Source organism: Thunnus maccoyii, chromosome 13, assembly GCF_910596095.1.
Source record: "Thunnus maccoyii chromosome 13, fThuMac1.1, whole genome shotgun sequence".
Taxonomy (NCBI): Eukaryota; Metazoa; Chordata; class Actinopteri; order Scombriformes; family Scombridae; genus Thunnus; species Thunnus maccoyii.
Window position 1 is genome coordinate 22,448,013 of NC_056545.1, and position 12,763 is coordinate 22,460,775.

At 40.5% G+C, this 12,763-nt stretch overlaps 1 protein-coding gene across 3 annotated transcripts; it reads left to right on the forward strand.

Annotated features, from left to right (window-relative positions):
- The first annotated feature begins 184 nt into the window (after nucleotides 1–184).
- LOC121910373 lies at nucleotides 185–6,462 on the forward strand. 3 transcript variants are annotated; one of them, XM_042431579.1, is made up of 3 exons: nucleotides 185–677; nucleotides 1,139–1,405; nucleotides 3,667–6,462. In XM_042431579.1, the coding sequence occupies exons 2-3, from the start codon at nucleotides 1,340–1,342 to the stop codon at nucleotides 6,022–6,024; spliced, it is 2,424 nt and encodes an 807-aa protein (XP_042287513.1). In that variant the 5' UTR covers nucleotides 185–677; nucleotides 1,139–1,339; the 3' UTR covers nucleotides 6,025–6,462. The 3 variants fall into 3 exon arrangements, with proteins under 3 accessions (XP_042287513.1, XP_042287514.1, XP_042287515.1); XM_042431580.1 differs by lacking the exon at nucleotides 1,139–1,405; XM_042431581.1 differs by lacking the exon at nucleotides 185–677 and having other exon boundaries at nucleotides 1,353–1,440.
- The last annotated feature ends 6,301 nt before the right edge of the window (nucleotides 6,463–12,763 follow it).

Sequence of the window (12,763 nt, forward strand, 5' to 3'; positions counted from 1 at the left end):
CAGTGTCACGTGGTGACGGTATTCCATTCGACGTCACGAGGAAGCCTTTCCTCCATCCCGCAAAACGTGAATGAAAAGAGAAAAAAAACTAACCGTGAACATTAAAACACGACAATTTTACTGTTTTGACTCTATTCTCCGCTTTTGTTACACTCTGTGGAGTGTGTGCAGGCAGATAAAAGTGAACGCGGTGTTTAACCGGAGGAGTAGTGGGCGGTGAGAGCGGCTGATGGATGATTAGATTTACGGTGTGGAGCACGGCGGGGAGAGAGGATGACTCACTCCCGTCTGATGTGATGTTTCACCGCGCAACAGTGCGGTGGCACGCCGGTACCTCAGCCTGACACATCGGTGTTTGCTCCGTCAATAAAAGTCAAACTTAAGCAAACTGTTAAGATGCGTTTGAATGACCCTAAAACACGATGTTTGTTTCCAACTTGAGTGCTCGTCACTTGGCAGTTAGAAGAGAGACCGAGCGTCGTGATTTAACGTATATTTCGTGACGCCTGATTGCCATGGCAACAGTGCTCCTGCGCTGAGAGGAAACTGTCCGTGTTAACTTCAGCATCAACCTATTCAAGGGGTCGGATAAACCTGTTGGATATTTCTCTGTGTGTTTTTCTTTTTTGTGTGCTGCTACTCTGGCTTTACTCCATTTTAATTTGGCCACAAACAAGGTGAGTTTTTTTTAATTGTGCGGTTGTTGTATTATCACGTCGTCAACGTTACTGTTTCAGCCTTTTCATTTAACCTAGACTGACTGTCAACTTGTGAGCTGCATTCATTGCAACGAGTACACAATCTGTACCATAAAATAAAGATGACTCAATTTGAACTGATTGATGATTTAGCTAGTTAGTTGATACATTTTAAGTTCAGTGGCTTGACAACATAAAAAAAAAACATTAAAGAACAAACAAAGTGTCCTGTGCAAAATGTTGTTGGCCATATGTTTAGCAAATGACCATCAATATGTATGTCTCCAGGTCACGACTGTCTATAGGCTGGATTATATAGGCTGCAATACGCTATATTCGCCAAATACATTCACCAGTCTTACTGGTTCAGTCATTTTTAAAAATTTCACAACCCTAAACGTTGCTTTATGTGGTGCATTTTGTGTCGTTTTTGCGCACAGGGAAATAAATCCAGGAGGAGCCAATGAGCGGTGCTTCATTCAGTAGCTGTATGACTCATATAGTCTTATCTATAAAGAAGCCAAGTGGCAGGAGAGCAGTCCTGCTGCAGGACCGAGCTGATGTAACCCCTGAGATTCACTAGAGGCTGCTGTGGGCCATGCTTCCCAGTGCTCCCAGTCACCGTCACCACATGTACACTGATGACCACTAACACTGACACAGGCTGTTCATACTGTGCACCCAGCAGATGCTGTTTACATGACCTGGTCAGTCTGAAAACAATATCAGTAAAATCAAGAGGGTTGGCTACTCTTTTATTGACTTTTTTAATTGAGATGAAGCACATTTTGAAAATGATTTATATTAAAATTGATTCATTCTAGTTGTATTTAATTTAATTTATTAAATGCAACATTTTTTTATAGCAGGTGCATCTTATCTAAACTATGTGTAAAAATGCACAAAAAATAGAATTGAATTCTATAAAAAAAGATAAATTGGACCAATATCAATGTTATTTTAAAGCTTATATTGGCTGATATTGATAATGCTGATCATCTCTAATTACACATTTGGCACATTCTTGGAATCAGTTTCTAATTAAGTATTGACATTTAACCACATTTTTGGTTAAGTGTATAATAAGGATGTTAACAGGAATCACCTCTGACCTCCTCCTCAAAATGTGTGATAAGGTTTTACTTGAAGCAACAAAGGTTTCATGACCTGAAAATTGGTGCATCCTCAGATTTTATTGCAGCCTTTAGGAAACTACAATGATTCACGTAACGGGGACATTTAACTCAAACAGAAAATAAACAGCAGTATAACCAGAATAGATTTCCCTGTTTATATGCTGTACATATAATATACACTTAAATGTATTTTTGAGATACATTCCTTTAAATTATTTGCCTCAAAACTAAAAAAAAAAAACTAGTAAGAAATGTCTAAATTTAATCATTATCCTTTTTGGAAATGTATTCATATTTTCAGCAGTATGTGCTGATGCTGAATGAAACATTAAAGCAAAAAAAAAGAAAAGGTTAAATCTAAAAGTAGATAATAAAAAGAACTTAATAACAAGTCCATTATCTTTTATTGCATCCAGTATATGGGATGATGAGAGCATTTATCCTTCAAAACACCCTGAGGATCCTCCACGTTCCCTCTTCTATCTTTAACTGATCCCTGAAGTTGTCATAAAGCTATCTGAGAGTATGAAGCTCTTTTTAAAGGCTACTAAAAGTCTGACATTTGCCTCTTTGGTGAGTGAGTCAGCATACATTAATGATGACGTACCTTTTTCCCTCTTACAAATACAACGTTTTAACAGCAGGAATAAACAGCAGGAGTAAACACACCATCCATCAAGAGCGTACTGTTTATTAGCCACATTATGGAGTCTTGTTTGCACATTGTTTGGCATGACAAGCTTAGATTCAGCACTTCTACTTCAGAGGAAGCGAGCTTAAACATACAGGTACAATATTATAGAGCCACTGAATGGTTGACACAGGTGAGTCACCTGTAGCTGGCAGACAAGCATATGAGGACATGGAGGACTTTCAACATGGCGAATACTGAATGTTTACCTTGTGGTACCAACAAGTAAAATGGCATGAGAAACTGCTGGTGACAGTCATAATGTTACTGTATTGTTCCTTTCACAACTCAAAATGCAATGTGGGAGGGGTTGTAAAGTGGAAGCATTCACTTACTCACAGCTCAAATAGTCACATCTTACATAATTATCCTTTGCTTTAGATTAGTTGAAGCAAATATCTGTTATTTTTATATCAACCATACTGTCATTGATCTGTAGAATACTCTGCTATAATCTGTTAAAGAAATGTGGCATTTTTATTTGCACGCTGCAAATCAATCTGTTGTTGAATCTCCTTGTGCAAGTTCACTACAGAGTTCAACATGGGAAAATTAAATTAGCTACAGTGCATCCTCAGTGGCTTATGTTGGAGCATTTATTATGCAATTACTGTAAAGTATGTAAACCATTCAGCTGACATCACCACATGCTATGATGCTGTTGCCACCGAGTTAATCACTGAGACATCCTCAGACCTCAGAGCTGACATACAGTATGTTTCAGGCCATTATGCTGGATATTGAAGGGAATCAGAGCAGTTGCTGTGTTTCAAATGAAGCACGTATTGCAATCTGAGAGAAACAAGGGTGAAAATATCTCCATTTATACGTATTTGTTTGGCTGCATTTGTGCATCTGACACTTTCAGGAGAAGAGGAAAACAAAAAGGCAAATGCCAAGTCTTCGAAGGCATAGACTTTTGAGTAAACAAATGAGTCAAAAATATACTCAGGCAGAGGGATGTAGACAAGGCGCTGGGATGATGCAGACAACGTGTAAAGAAAAAACACATTGCCATTTGAAAAGGGCATCCTGCACAGAAAACAAAAGGGCACAACTAATGGATTATGTTGCTCTAGAAAGATAAACAGTTTTTTTTTTAAGGTTGCATTATGTTTTCTAATCTGTTGTACTGCTTCAGTCTTTCATACAGGTGAGAATTATGGAGCTTCAAACTGAGAAGAGGTTCCACAACTTGACCCTCGAGCAGGTCCAGGCTCTGGACAAAGTCTTGACTGAGGTGATCCCCATCCACGGACGAGGGAATTTTCCTACATTGCAGGTGAGAGCGAAAGACATCATTCGTGTGGTGAAGGATCGGCTGGTGGAAAGAGACATCCAGGTTAGAGATATACGCCTTAATGGCGCCACTGCCAGCCATGTCCTGGTGAGGGATAACGGCCTGGGCTACAGAGACTTAGACATCATTTTTGGAGTGGAGCTGCCCAGGCAAGAGGACTTCCAGGTGATTAAGGAGGTGGTGCTAGGCAGCCTAAGAGACCTCCTCCCTTGTGGAGTTAACAGACGGAAGATCACCTGCCTGACAATGAAGGAAGCATATGTGCAAAAGATGGTCAAAGTTTTCAATGAGCATGACAGATGGAGCCTTATCTCACTGTCTAACAACAAAGCTAAAACCGTGGGGCTTAGATTTGTTAGTGCCCTTCGAAGACAGTTTGAGTTCAGTGTGGACTCCTTCCAGATCATATTAGATCGCATGCTGGAGTCCTACTGGGAGACTGAAAGGAGACAAGGAGGAAAGTTGGCATTGAATGCTCAGAATTTGTCAAAAAGACACAATGAGGATGAAAAAAAAGCTCGAGAGCAAACAAGCATCCCTCAGGTTGCTGCAGGGGATAGCGAAAAAGACTCAGGAAAGGCAGCCGGTGGAGAAAGTCCATCTCAGGATGAAGCAGTTACTGTGCTTGAGAAAGAGCTTCCACATACACAGGCTGAGCATGAAGATGGAAAGCATGACGCACAGCAGGAACCTGAGGGCATTAGCTCAAAGCTAACATCTCGGCAGGAGGAAGGGGAAGTGGATGGCATAGAGGATGTTCATTCAGAGGAGGACATTGTTTTTGAGCTATGTGGAGAAAATGGCGAAGAGAAAGGAGAGTTTCACAGCGATTATCCTTTAGTTTCATCCCCTAAAACGTTATTCACAGATGTCAGGAATCCGCTGATGATGCATGCATGTTTAAAGCTTCAGAGTAAAGAAGAGCTATCAGAGTCACAAATTTCCCAGACAGCATCCACAGAGCATACGGAAAATTCAGCCCCGCAGGAACGAGTCCATTGTGAAGAAATTACTCAGTTTAAAGTAGACGCTGCTGTCTGCAGAACTGAAAATACTGCAAACCTACAAGATCCACATCTTGAATTCTCCTTTCCTCCCCCAGCTAAGAAAACTTGCAGCACATCACAGGATATTGTACCAGACTATTGCCCCTCGCCAAAATTGCAAAGAAAAATGTCTCGGAAAATGCTCAGTAAGCCACAACAACTCCCTGAGAAATGGTCTTTACTGACTGATTTGTCAGATCTTACAACACAGCTGTTCCCACCGATAGAAATACCCAAACCACTTCAGCCAAAGCCTCCTTTACCGGACAGCGCTAAAGTTAATTGCTCAAATGTACCAGGCTCCATGCAGGAGACCTTTGAGGGCACAGACACCCTCACAGTTCCCACATACAGTCCAGCCAGCACACCTCAGGGTGGGACTGACTCAAATGAAACCATAGAACAAACTGTTAAGCCAAAACACTCGAAGAAGCCTCCCGATTCAGAGATTCCAAGCCACACATGTGCAGCAAACATCCCCACACAGCCTCAGGTTGATGAGCAGAGACATGAGCTGGCAGACACCGTCCCAAACAGCAGTGGGTTGAGCTCATGGGCCGGGGCGGCAGGGGAGTCCACCATCACTGTGGAAGCAGAGTGCATGTACGGAGACTTTGAGCAGGCGATGGACCACCTCCGCCACCGCCTCATTGCCACCCACAACCCAGAGGAGATCCGAGGAGGGGGCCTGCTGAAGTACAGCGACCTGTTGGTGAGGAACTTCAGGCCAGCCAGCGAGACAGAGATCAAGTCCTTGGAGCGATACATGTGCTCCCGCTTCTTCATTGACTTCCCTGACGTGAGCGAGCAACAGCGGAAGATTGAGGCGTACCTGCAGTGCCATTTCATCGGCAACGAGGAGGCGAGCAAGTACGACTACCTGATGACCCTGCGGCGCGTGATAGACGAGAGCACGGTGTGTTTGATGGGACATGAGAGGAGACAGACGCTCAATATGATCACAGTCCTGGCCCTGAGGGTGTTGGGCGAGCAGAACGCCATCCCCAACACAGCCAACGTCACCTGTTTCTATCAGCCGGCTCCTTACATGACAGAGCCGATTTACAGCAGCTACTTCATCACCCAGGCCCAGCCCCCGCTTGTCTACCACCCCTACCCTCTCCATGTCCACATGCAGACTGGCCTGGTGTAGCTACAGTGACATGCCCACAGGGAGGCATGAAGGCTACTTTCAGCATGGTGCTCTGCAAGCAGAGGCACAAATGGAAGTTTTAACAACAACAGGCAACCACGGGCGCAGTGTTGTTTAATGCTTTGAAATCCCTCCTGATTATGACATGAAAGATCACGAAAGGTCAGAACTGAAAGGGGTCTGGATGCAAAGCATGTCACCCTTTCGAGATGAAGACTTTTGAAAAGGAAAGAATCGCTAAGAGCCCACTTTTCAGAAAGCTCAGAGAGAGGATTTCAATGAACCTGAGGGACTTTGTTTCTGGTTGTTTCAGCTCCGTTTTGGCGGGGCTCTGTACCAGTCACCCTCCCCTGTTGAGGAGAATGTGATAATGTAATGTGATGATTCTCTATGGCTAGAAGATAAACTCATCTAACATATAAAAACATAATCTATGAATCACCTGTTGGCAGCAAACATCTTGATTTGGTTAAAGTTTGAATAATGATAAATCCTTAATGTATCTGAGGGGTTAAAACCCCATATAGCTGTTTTGTGAATCATCATTCTCTGTGGATTAAATTTCAGCACGTAGTTGTATTCACTGTATAGAAATATGACACCGTTTTCTGAGGGCACACATTCTCAAATTAGCTGTGGTGATATTGTCAGTTCTGTATTTGTGAATGTAAACACCTGATTTCAAAGGTATAACTGAGATCCAAGGTTGAGTTTAATTAGGGACTGTATGCAAATTATTGAGGTGGTGAACTTTATAACTTTATTCACCTTGTAAAAAAGCAAAACTCTCCAGAGTTGCCTGCCTTTTTTCTTTAAACCTTCCTCTTGATTTAAAAAAAACCCTGCAAGATCTTCCCCACAACAATTCAAAATAATATAACATTGTGTTAAATTGGTACAACATGCAAACCTGAATTATATCTTAATGGAACTTCTGATGTGTGTTTGAGAAAGTGCACCTTTATTAACCACCAAGTTAAAGTTGTGTTTTATGTAACTATTTATTAACTATTAACTATATTGAAAAGAAGGCTGAAGTAAAATATTATAGACCATCCCCTACTCTCCCAAAAAAGTCAGGTTACCCTACCATTTTTTTGCTCATATGTGACTCAGATCTGTTTGAACAGCACAAATCACATCAAATCTGATCTGTTCGATTCTGATTTGGACCACTGTCATATGTGGTCCTAAATCAGATACAGGTCTGATTTTTTGCAATGCAACCTCAGTCTGAACAGTCATATTGGAATTTATATGACCTTTACATCACTCCAGACAATACAACCTGACTACTACACGCTTTCTCGGTGAGATGGGTCACCTGAACTGAGTGTCCTGCTGTGAGATTCTTGTGGAGAAGAGCTGACAGATGTAGTTAAAAGTAGCCCCTTGACTTCCTGAAATATTGGATGAAATCTGTTTCTGTGAAGCCATTCATCTCATCATTTCCACCACTCCTGTCTCCGACTCCACATCCACACACACCTCCGTACAGAAGTAGCAGCCATTGCTCCACAAAAAGGCAAAATTAAAAATTTGGCTCTCTTTCTCCTCATGCTCGTCCTCGTTATCATCCGCTCACAAATTCACTGGCTTCCACTGCTCAGTAACTTATAAATGAAACTGTAAACGCTGACCTCAGCGGCCTCATACGACAGTGTGCTGCGTGTGTTATTGTTCTTTTGGGCATGCGGGTCATTTCAGGACCGTGACCAGTTCACACTGGAATCTGATATTGGCCACATTTATAAAAATGATGTTAACAGCCAGACAAAAAAAACGCATCTGAACAATAAATCCAATTTGAACACTAAGGCTTTCATTATGAACGTATCCTTTCAATTCCCTTCCCCTTTCTGATCCCTCATTCCCTAATAACTTTCCAACAGTCCCTCAGACTATTGAACAAAACCCAGATTTGCTCTGTTAACAATCAGAGACAGGTGTTAAGGTCTTAGGAGGTGTTTAGTTGTGCTTTTGCATTGTAATAATTTTGACTTTTTGCTTGGAATTGTGCCCGTATCTCCCTGAATCCACCCTGCATTTTGTCAGTGTCAAATCAATTCTCTTATTCCTCATCAGCATTACAAGGATTTGCCTCCTAATGGCAATACAAAGAAAGTCTCGGCTGCCTTGTTTTTCGTTTGGGACAAAATATGTTCATAGAGTGAACAGCTGAAAATGCAGAAAGCATGATGAGTTCTATTTTGTAACAGATTTTCCCCTCAAAGTGGCCATTCCCATCCTCAACGTGCTGAACAGATTCCCTGTGTGTAATTACATGGTGACTGTTGTTTGTTGTAGTGGACATAGTGGATGTCAATTCTGTCTGAGTTTTCCATTGTGTGCAAAAATGTTACTGCACATTTAAATTATTCAAGCAGTACGATGCAGCCAGCAGCTATTGCACTCTGTCCCTGTGTGTTTGTTCATTGCGTATGCATAGTGTGCTCGGTATTATAAAAAACAAAACAAATTTAAAAAAGGACAATGTAAGCACAGGTTAGCGTATGTGGGCTGCTCACACTAATTCTGAGACTGAAGCACAATGTAAATGCACATAGCTGTTGTTGAGTAATGAAGGTGTTTCCGACATGCTTGTGATTAAGTACTGAAGACATCTAAAATACTGCGTGCAGTAGTGCCATATGTAGCTTTACAGTGATTGTATCTATCTTGAGACTTTGGGTTTATTGTGTGTCATTAAGGAACTGTTTCACCAGTAAAGAAATCAAAGTATTCCTGTTTAATGATATCTAGTTGCTCAGTTTGTTGTGTTATTGTGATAATAAATATAACACAACAGCTTTTTGTCTGGAGTCTTCTCTTGGTGGTCACATTTTGACAAATGCTGACCGAGAACCACAGGGGTTATTAAAGGTCACACATCTTTCAGTCTGTCTTGAAATTCCCTGAACTCCCACTACTGAAGACACGTTGTCACAGTTGTGTCTTCATTAAACTGCAGGGCTGGTCATATGTATCATCTCTGCACGCGTTTTCAATTAAATTATGGAGCATAATCACATCTGCAGTGTTACTATGAGCAACTTCACGTTTTACTAGATCGTCTCTGGCATTGTCATTATTATCAAATGTAGGTTTCTTGGTGCCATGACAACATTATTGGCATGCAAGGGACACAAATGTTGTTTTTTTTTTACAGGCAACTTTGTAGTAAATACTTGGAAAAGTTGGAATTAATATTTGTGTCTTTATACGCACGTATGACTTAAGATGATAACTGAGGTGTTAAATTTAAACTCACTTTCAAACACTCTCATACAAACTCATAAATGCATCACAAGTGGACATGATACAGCTTTTCTTCTCACTAAATAAAGACTGAAACTTACCTTTGATCCAAAGCTTCCTTTCTGATTATGTAAAATAAATAAAAAACTTAAGTCCTTCCAATCAGGTCAGTTTGTAGCATTTGGATTTGTGGAGCTGCTGTTTTCAGCCAATCCAGTGTGGTTCAGAATGATTATTCTTATAAGTTAATTGCATTTCATCTCCAAATAACCAAGTGGGTAAGAGTTACGATTATAACCTGTTGATGGTCAAAGCATTATAGTTATAGTTGGAACTGCAAAAATATTTGCAGTTCTGCTCCATTCATTGCAAAGCCTGCATGCTTGGTCAGCCTGTACGCCCACTGTCCTGCTGCTACTCTTCAATACTGACATATGAATATCCTGCTCTTAAAGGACAGGTTCACAGTTTTTTAAGTTTGTCTTAAAACATCGGTCAGGTGCCCAAATGAACACTGATACTGGTATTTTTCTTGCTGTAATCATTCATCATGTTCATACTGGCCATTAAAAGATCCCTTCCTAATGCACTTACACTGTGATGGGGGACAAAATCCACAGCCCTTGTTTTGTGCAAAAATGTTTTTAAAAGTTTATCTGAAGCATATAGTTAGTCAAATAAAATGGATATCCTGCACAGTCACAGTCTTTTAATTAAAAATTTCCGTCTTTGTGTTTCCTCGGAGAGTGTTTAACTTTTAGCTAGCTGCAGTGGAAGGATCGTAAAAAAAAAAAAAAAAAGAGGGAATTTGGCACTAAAAGACAGTAACTTTGGAAGATATCCCCTGATTTGACTGATTTGGATGGCTAAGCTTTACATTAGCTTCAGATAAACTTTTAAATACTTTTTTGCACAAAACAAGGGCTGTGGGTTTTGTCCCACATCACTTACATAAGGGAAGGATTAGGAAAAGATCTTTAAATAGCCAACATAAACAAGAGGAATGATTACAGTGAGGCTGTTGTTTTAAGACAGACTTGGAAATTGTGAATCTATCTTTTAAGTACACTGAAGACACTTGGAAACTGATATTAAGCTTCAGCTTCACCTCTTTGCACAAAAAATGGTACATGAGACAGCTGTCTTATTTTGGATCATGTGAAGGTTGATGAGTGTGTTTATAAAGATTATACACACTCTTCTAGTAACACGACTGAGGCGTTCCACTGCTGATAAACCAGATGTTTTACAAAGCACCACTTGTCTTTTGCTTCATTTATACATAGACAATATAATCCTAATCCTGGAACTATTTTTAATCCTGGAGAAATATACTGTAGAGCACATGCAGTCTTTGCCTGAACCAGAACATGTGCACACTGTGATCCATATTGATATTATCAGCACTGCAGAATCCAAACTAATTGGGGCTGATTTTCATTTTTCACTTGACACATATTTGCAATCAGGGTGTTTCTGGTGTCCATAACTGTTTAACAATTACAAAACACAGCTCCTTTAGACCTGTCACCTTTTCACCGAACCGCACACATGCAACAGACTTGGCTTTGCCCCCTTGGCGTCCTTCAAAGTGACCTTTACCACTTCCTTGATCACTACATTGATCCTCCAGCATCTCTGCAGTTTCTAGGTGTGGCAGAGCATGGTGCGTCACAGCTCAACCTTGTTTGTTCCTCGTCTGACTCACCCCAGCTTTCAGCACATTATGCAGTTAGGCAGTTGCAAATGTTAGAGTCGGGTTTACGACTGTCTATCACGGTTGCTAATATTCTGAAACTACTGAATCTTTGCCTTGGGTACATTTTCACGATCCATCATAAAGACTACAGATGACTCAGTCCCAGTCCCTCAAGTTGTAATATCGGCTGCATTTAAATGGATAGAAAACGATTTATGTGGGTGAAAATCGACCAACAGTTGAGCCTTTTGAGAAAATGTGACATTAAAAATATTTTAAAATGAAATCTAAGCAGCAGACCAAAATGAACAAATTCATTTTTAAGAGAAATCACAATTTTATTAAAAAAATCCCACATACAATCAAAACATTGAGTATAAAAGACAGTCACATAAGCTTATTCCACCTACAGTAGAATGTTATTTGTATTCGTCATCAACTAATCTGATGCTTAGAGGCGAGACTAAGAGCCATCTACTATATGAAAATAAGATTTCAAAATATGAATCATAGTCTTCTCACACTCAACCAGAATAATTTCGAGACACCAGTTAATGCTGCTGCCCAGAGCACCCGAGATGCTGATTTGTGTTTTATCTCGAGTACTCAAACCAAACTCTTCAGTCCCAAAAAGAAATGAAAAAAAAAAAAAAAAAAAGCCTCCGAGGCCTCTCTCCCTCACGTCGGTGACCACACAGAGAAATGAGGAGGTGTGTTTGGATTAGAGCCCCCAGTGTTGAAATGATTATTTGTGAGTCAGCTTTTCTGGAGTCTCCTGACTGGACTCTGCTGCTGATTCAATACAAATTCAATGATTTTTTTCCCCCCAAACCAACGCCTGCACAAGCTTTAAAGTAAACATTATCGGTGTTAGAAAAAAAAAAAAAAAAAGCATCTTTTTTTGCAAGAGAGACAGCTTGTAATTGGATGCGAGTCCACTGGGAGACTTCAGAAACACAAACAGATCTGTTATAAAACTGGGGAGAAAAACTGGACAAAATGAATCTGACACCCACTAAAACACCTGATTGCAGTATATCATGGAGAAAAAAAGCCACAATGTGTGCAGTTGATCCACCCAAAAGCTAGAAAACCCATCAGTCCACAGATGGTTAGACAACAAGGGGGGAGAAAAATGGCACAACACACTAAGAAAGGGCTGATCCTTCGCTTTAGGCCAAAAAAAACAAAAAAAAAAACATGATGCCAATCAGATGAGGCCTTGAGCTTATAATACTATCCACAGGTTGATAGGGGTTTCTAGTTACATCCTGTTTTATTTGTTCAAACTTTAAAACATTCTTACACAAAATTCATGAGAGGTTTTGTCCCATTTCTCTTTCTCTATTATCTTTATTACTCAGCTGCCACGTGGAGTAGATAAATGTGCAAAATATTTCCTTTTCCTCATCGCCATCAGTTAAGGTAACATAAGTATAATACAATGGAAAAATAAATATTTCTGTGGAAGAGAGTTGGCCAGGGACCCTTTGCCAAGAAGGTGTCGCGGAAGCAACCATGAATGGATCCATCGCTGTGATCCATCAGGGAAAACAACCGTACAAAAAAACAGGATGCAGTGGCTTTTTTTTTTTAACCCAAGATAGAAAAGAAAAATCACTTTTACCCTAAAAAAAAAACCAAAACCACCCAATTCTACCTAAATAATAGAATCAAAGAGCCAAAAAACAGTCCACACCATCAAAAGGAAGCAGGAGAAAACATTGAACATTCACAGGCCGAGGTGGTCAAGTTGTCCGACAAGGGCTGTAGGAGCTGAGA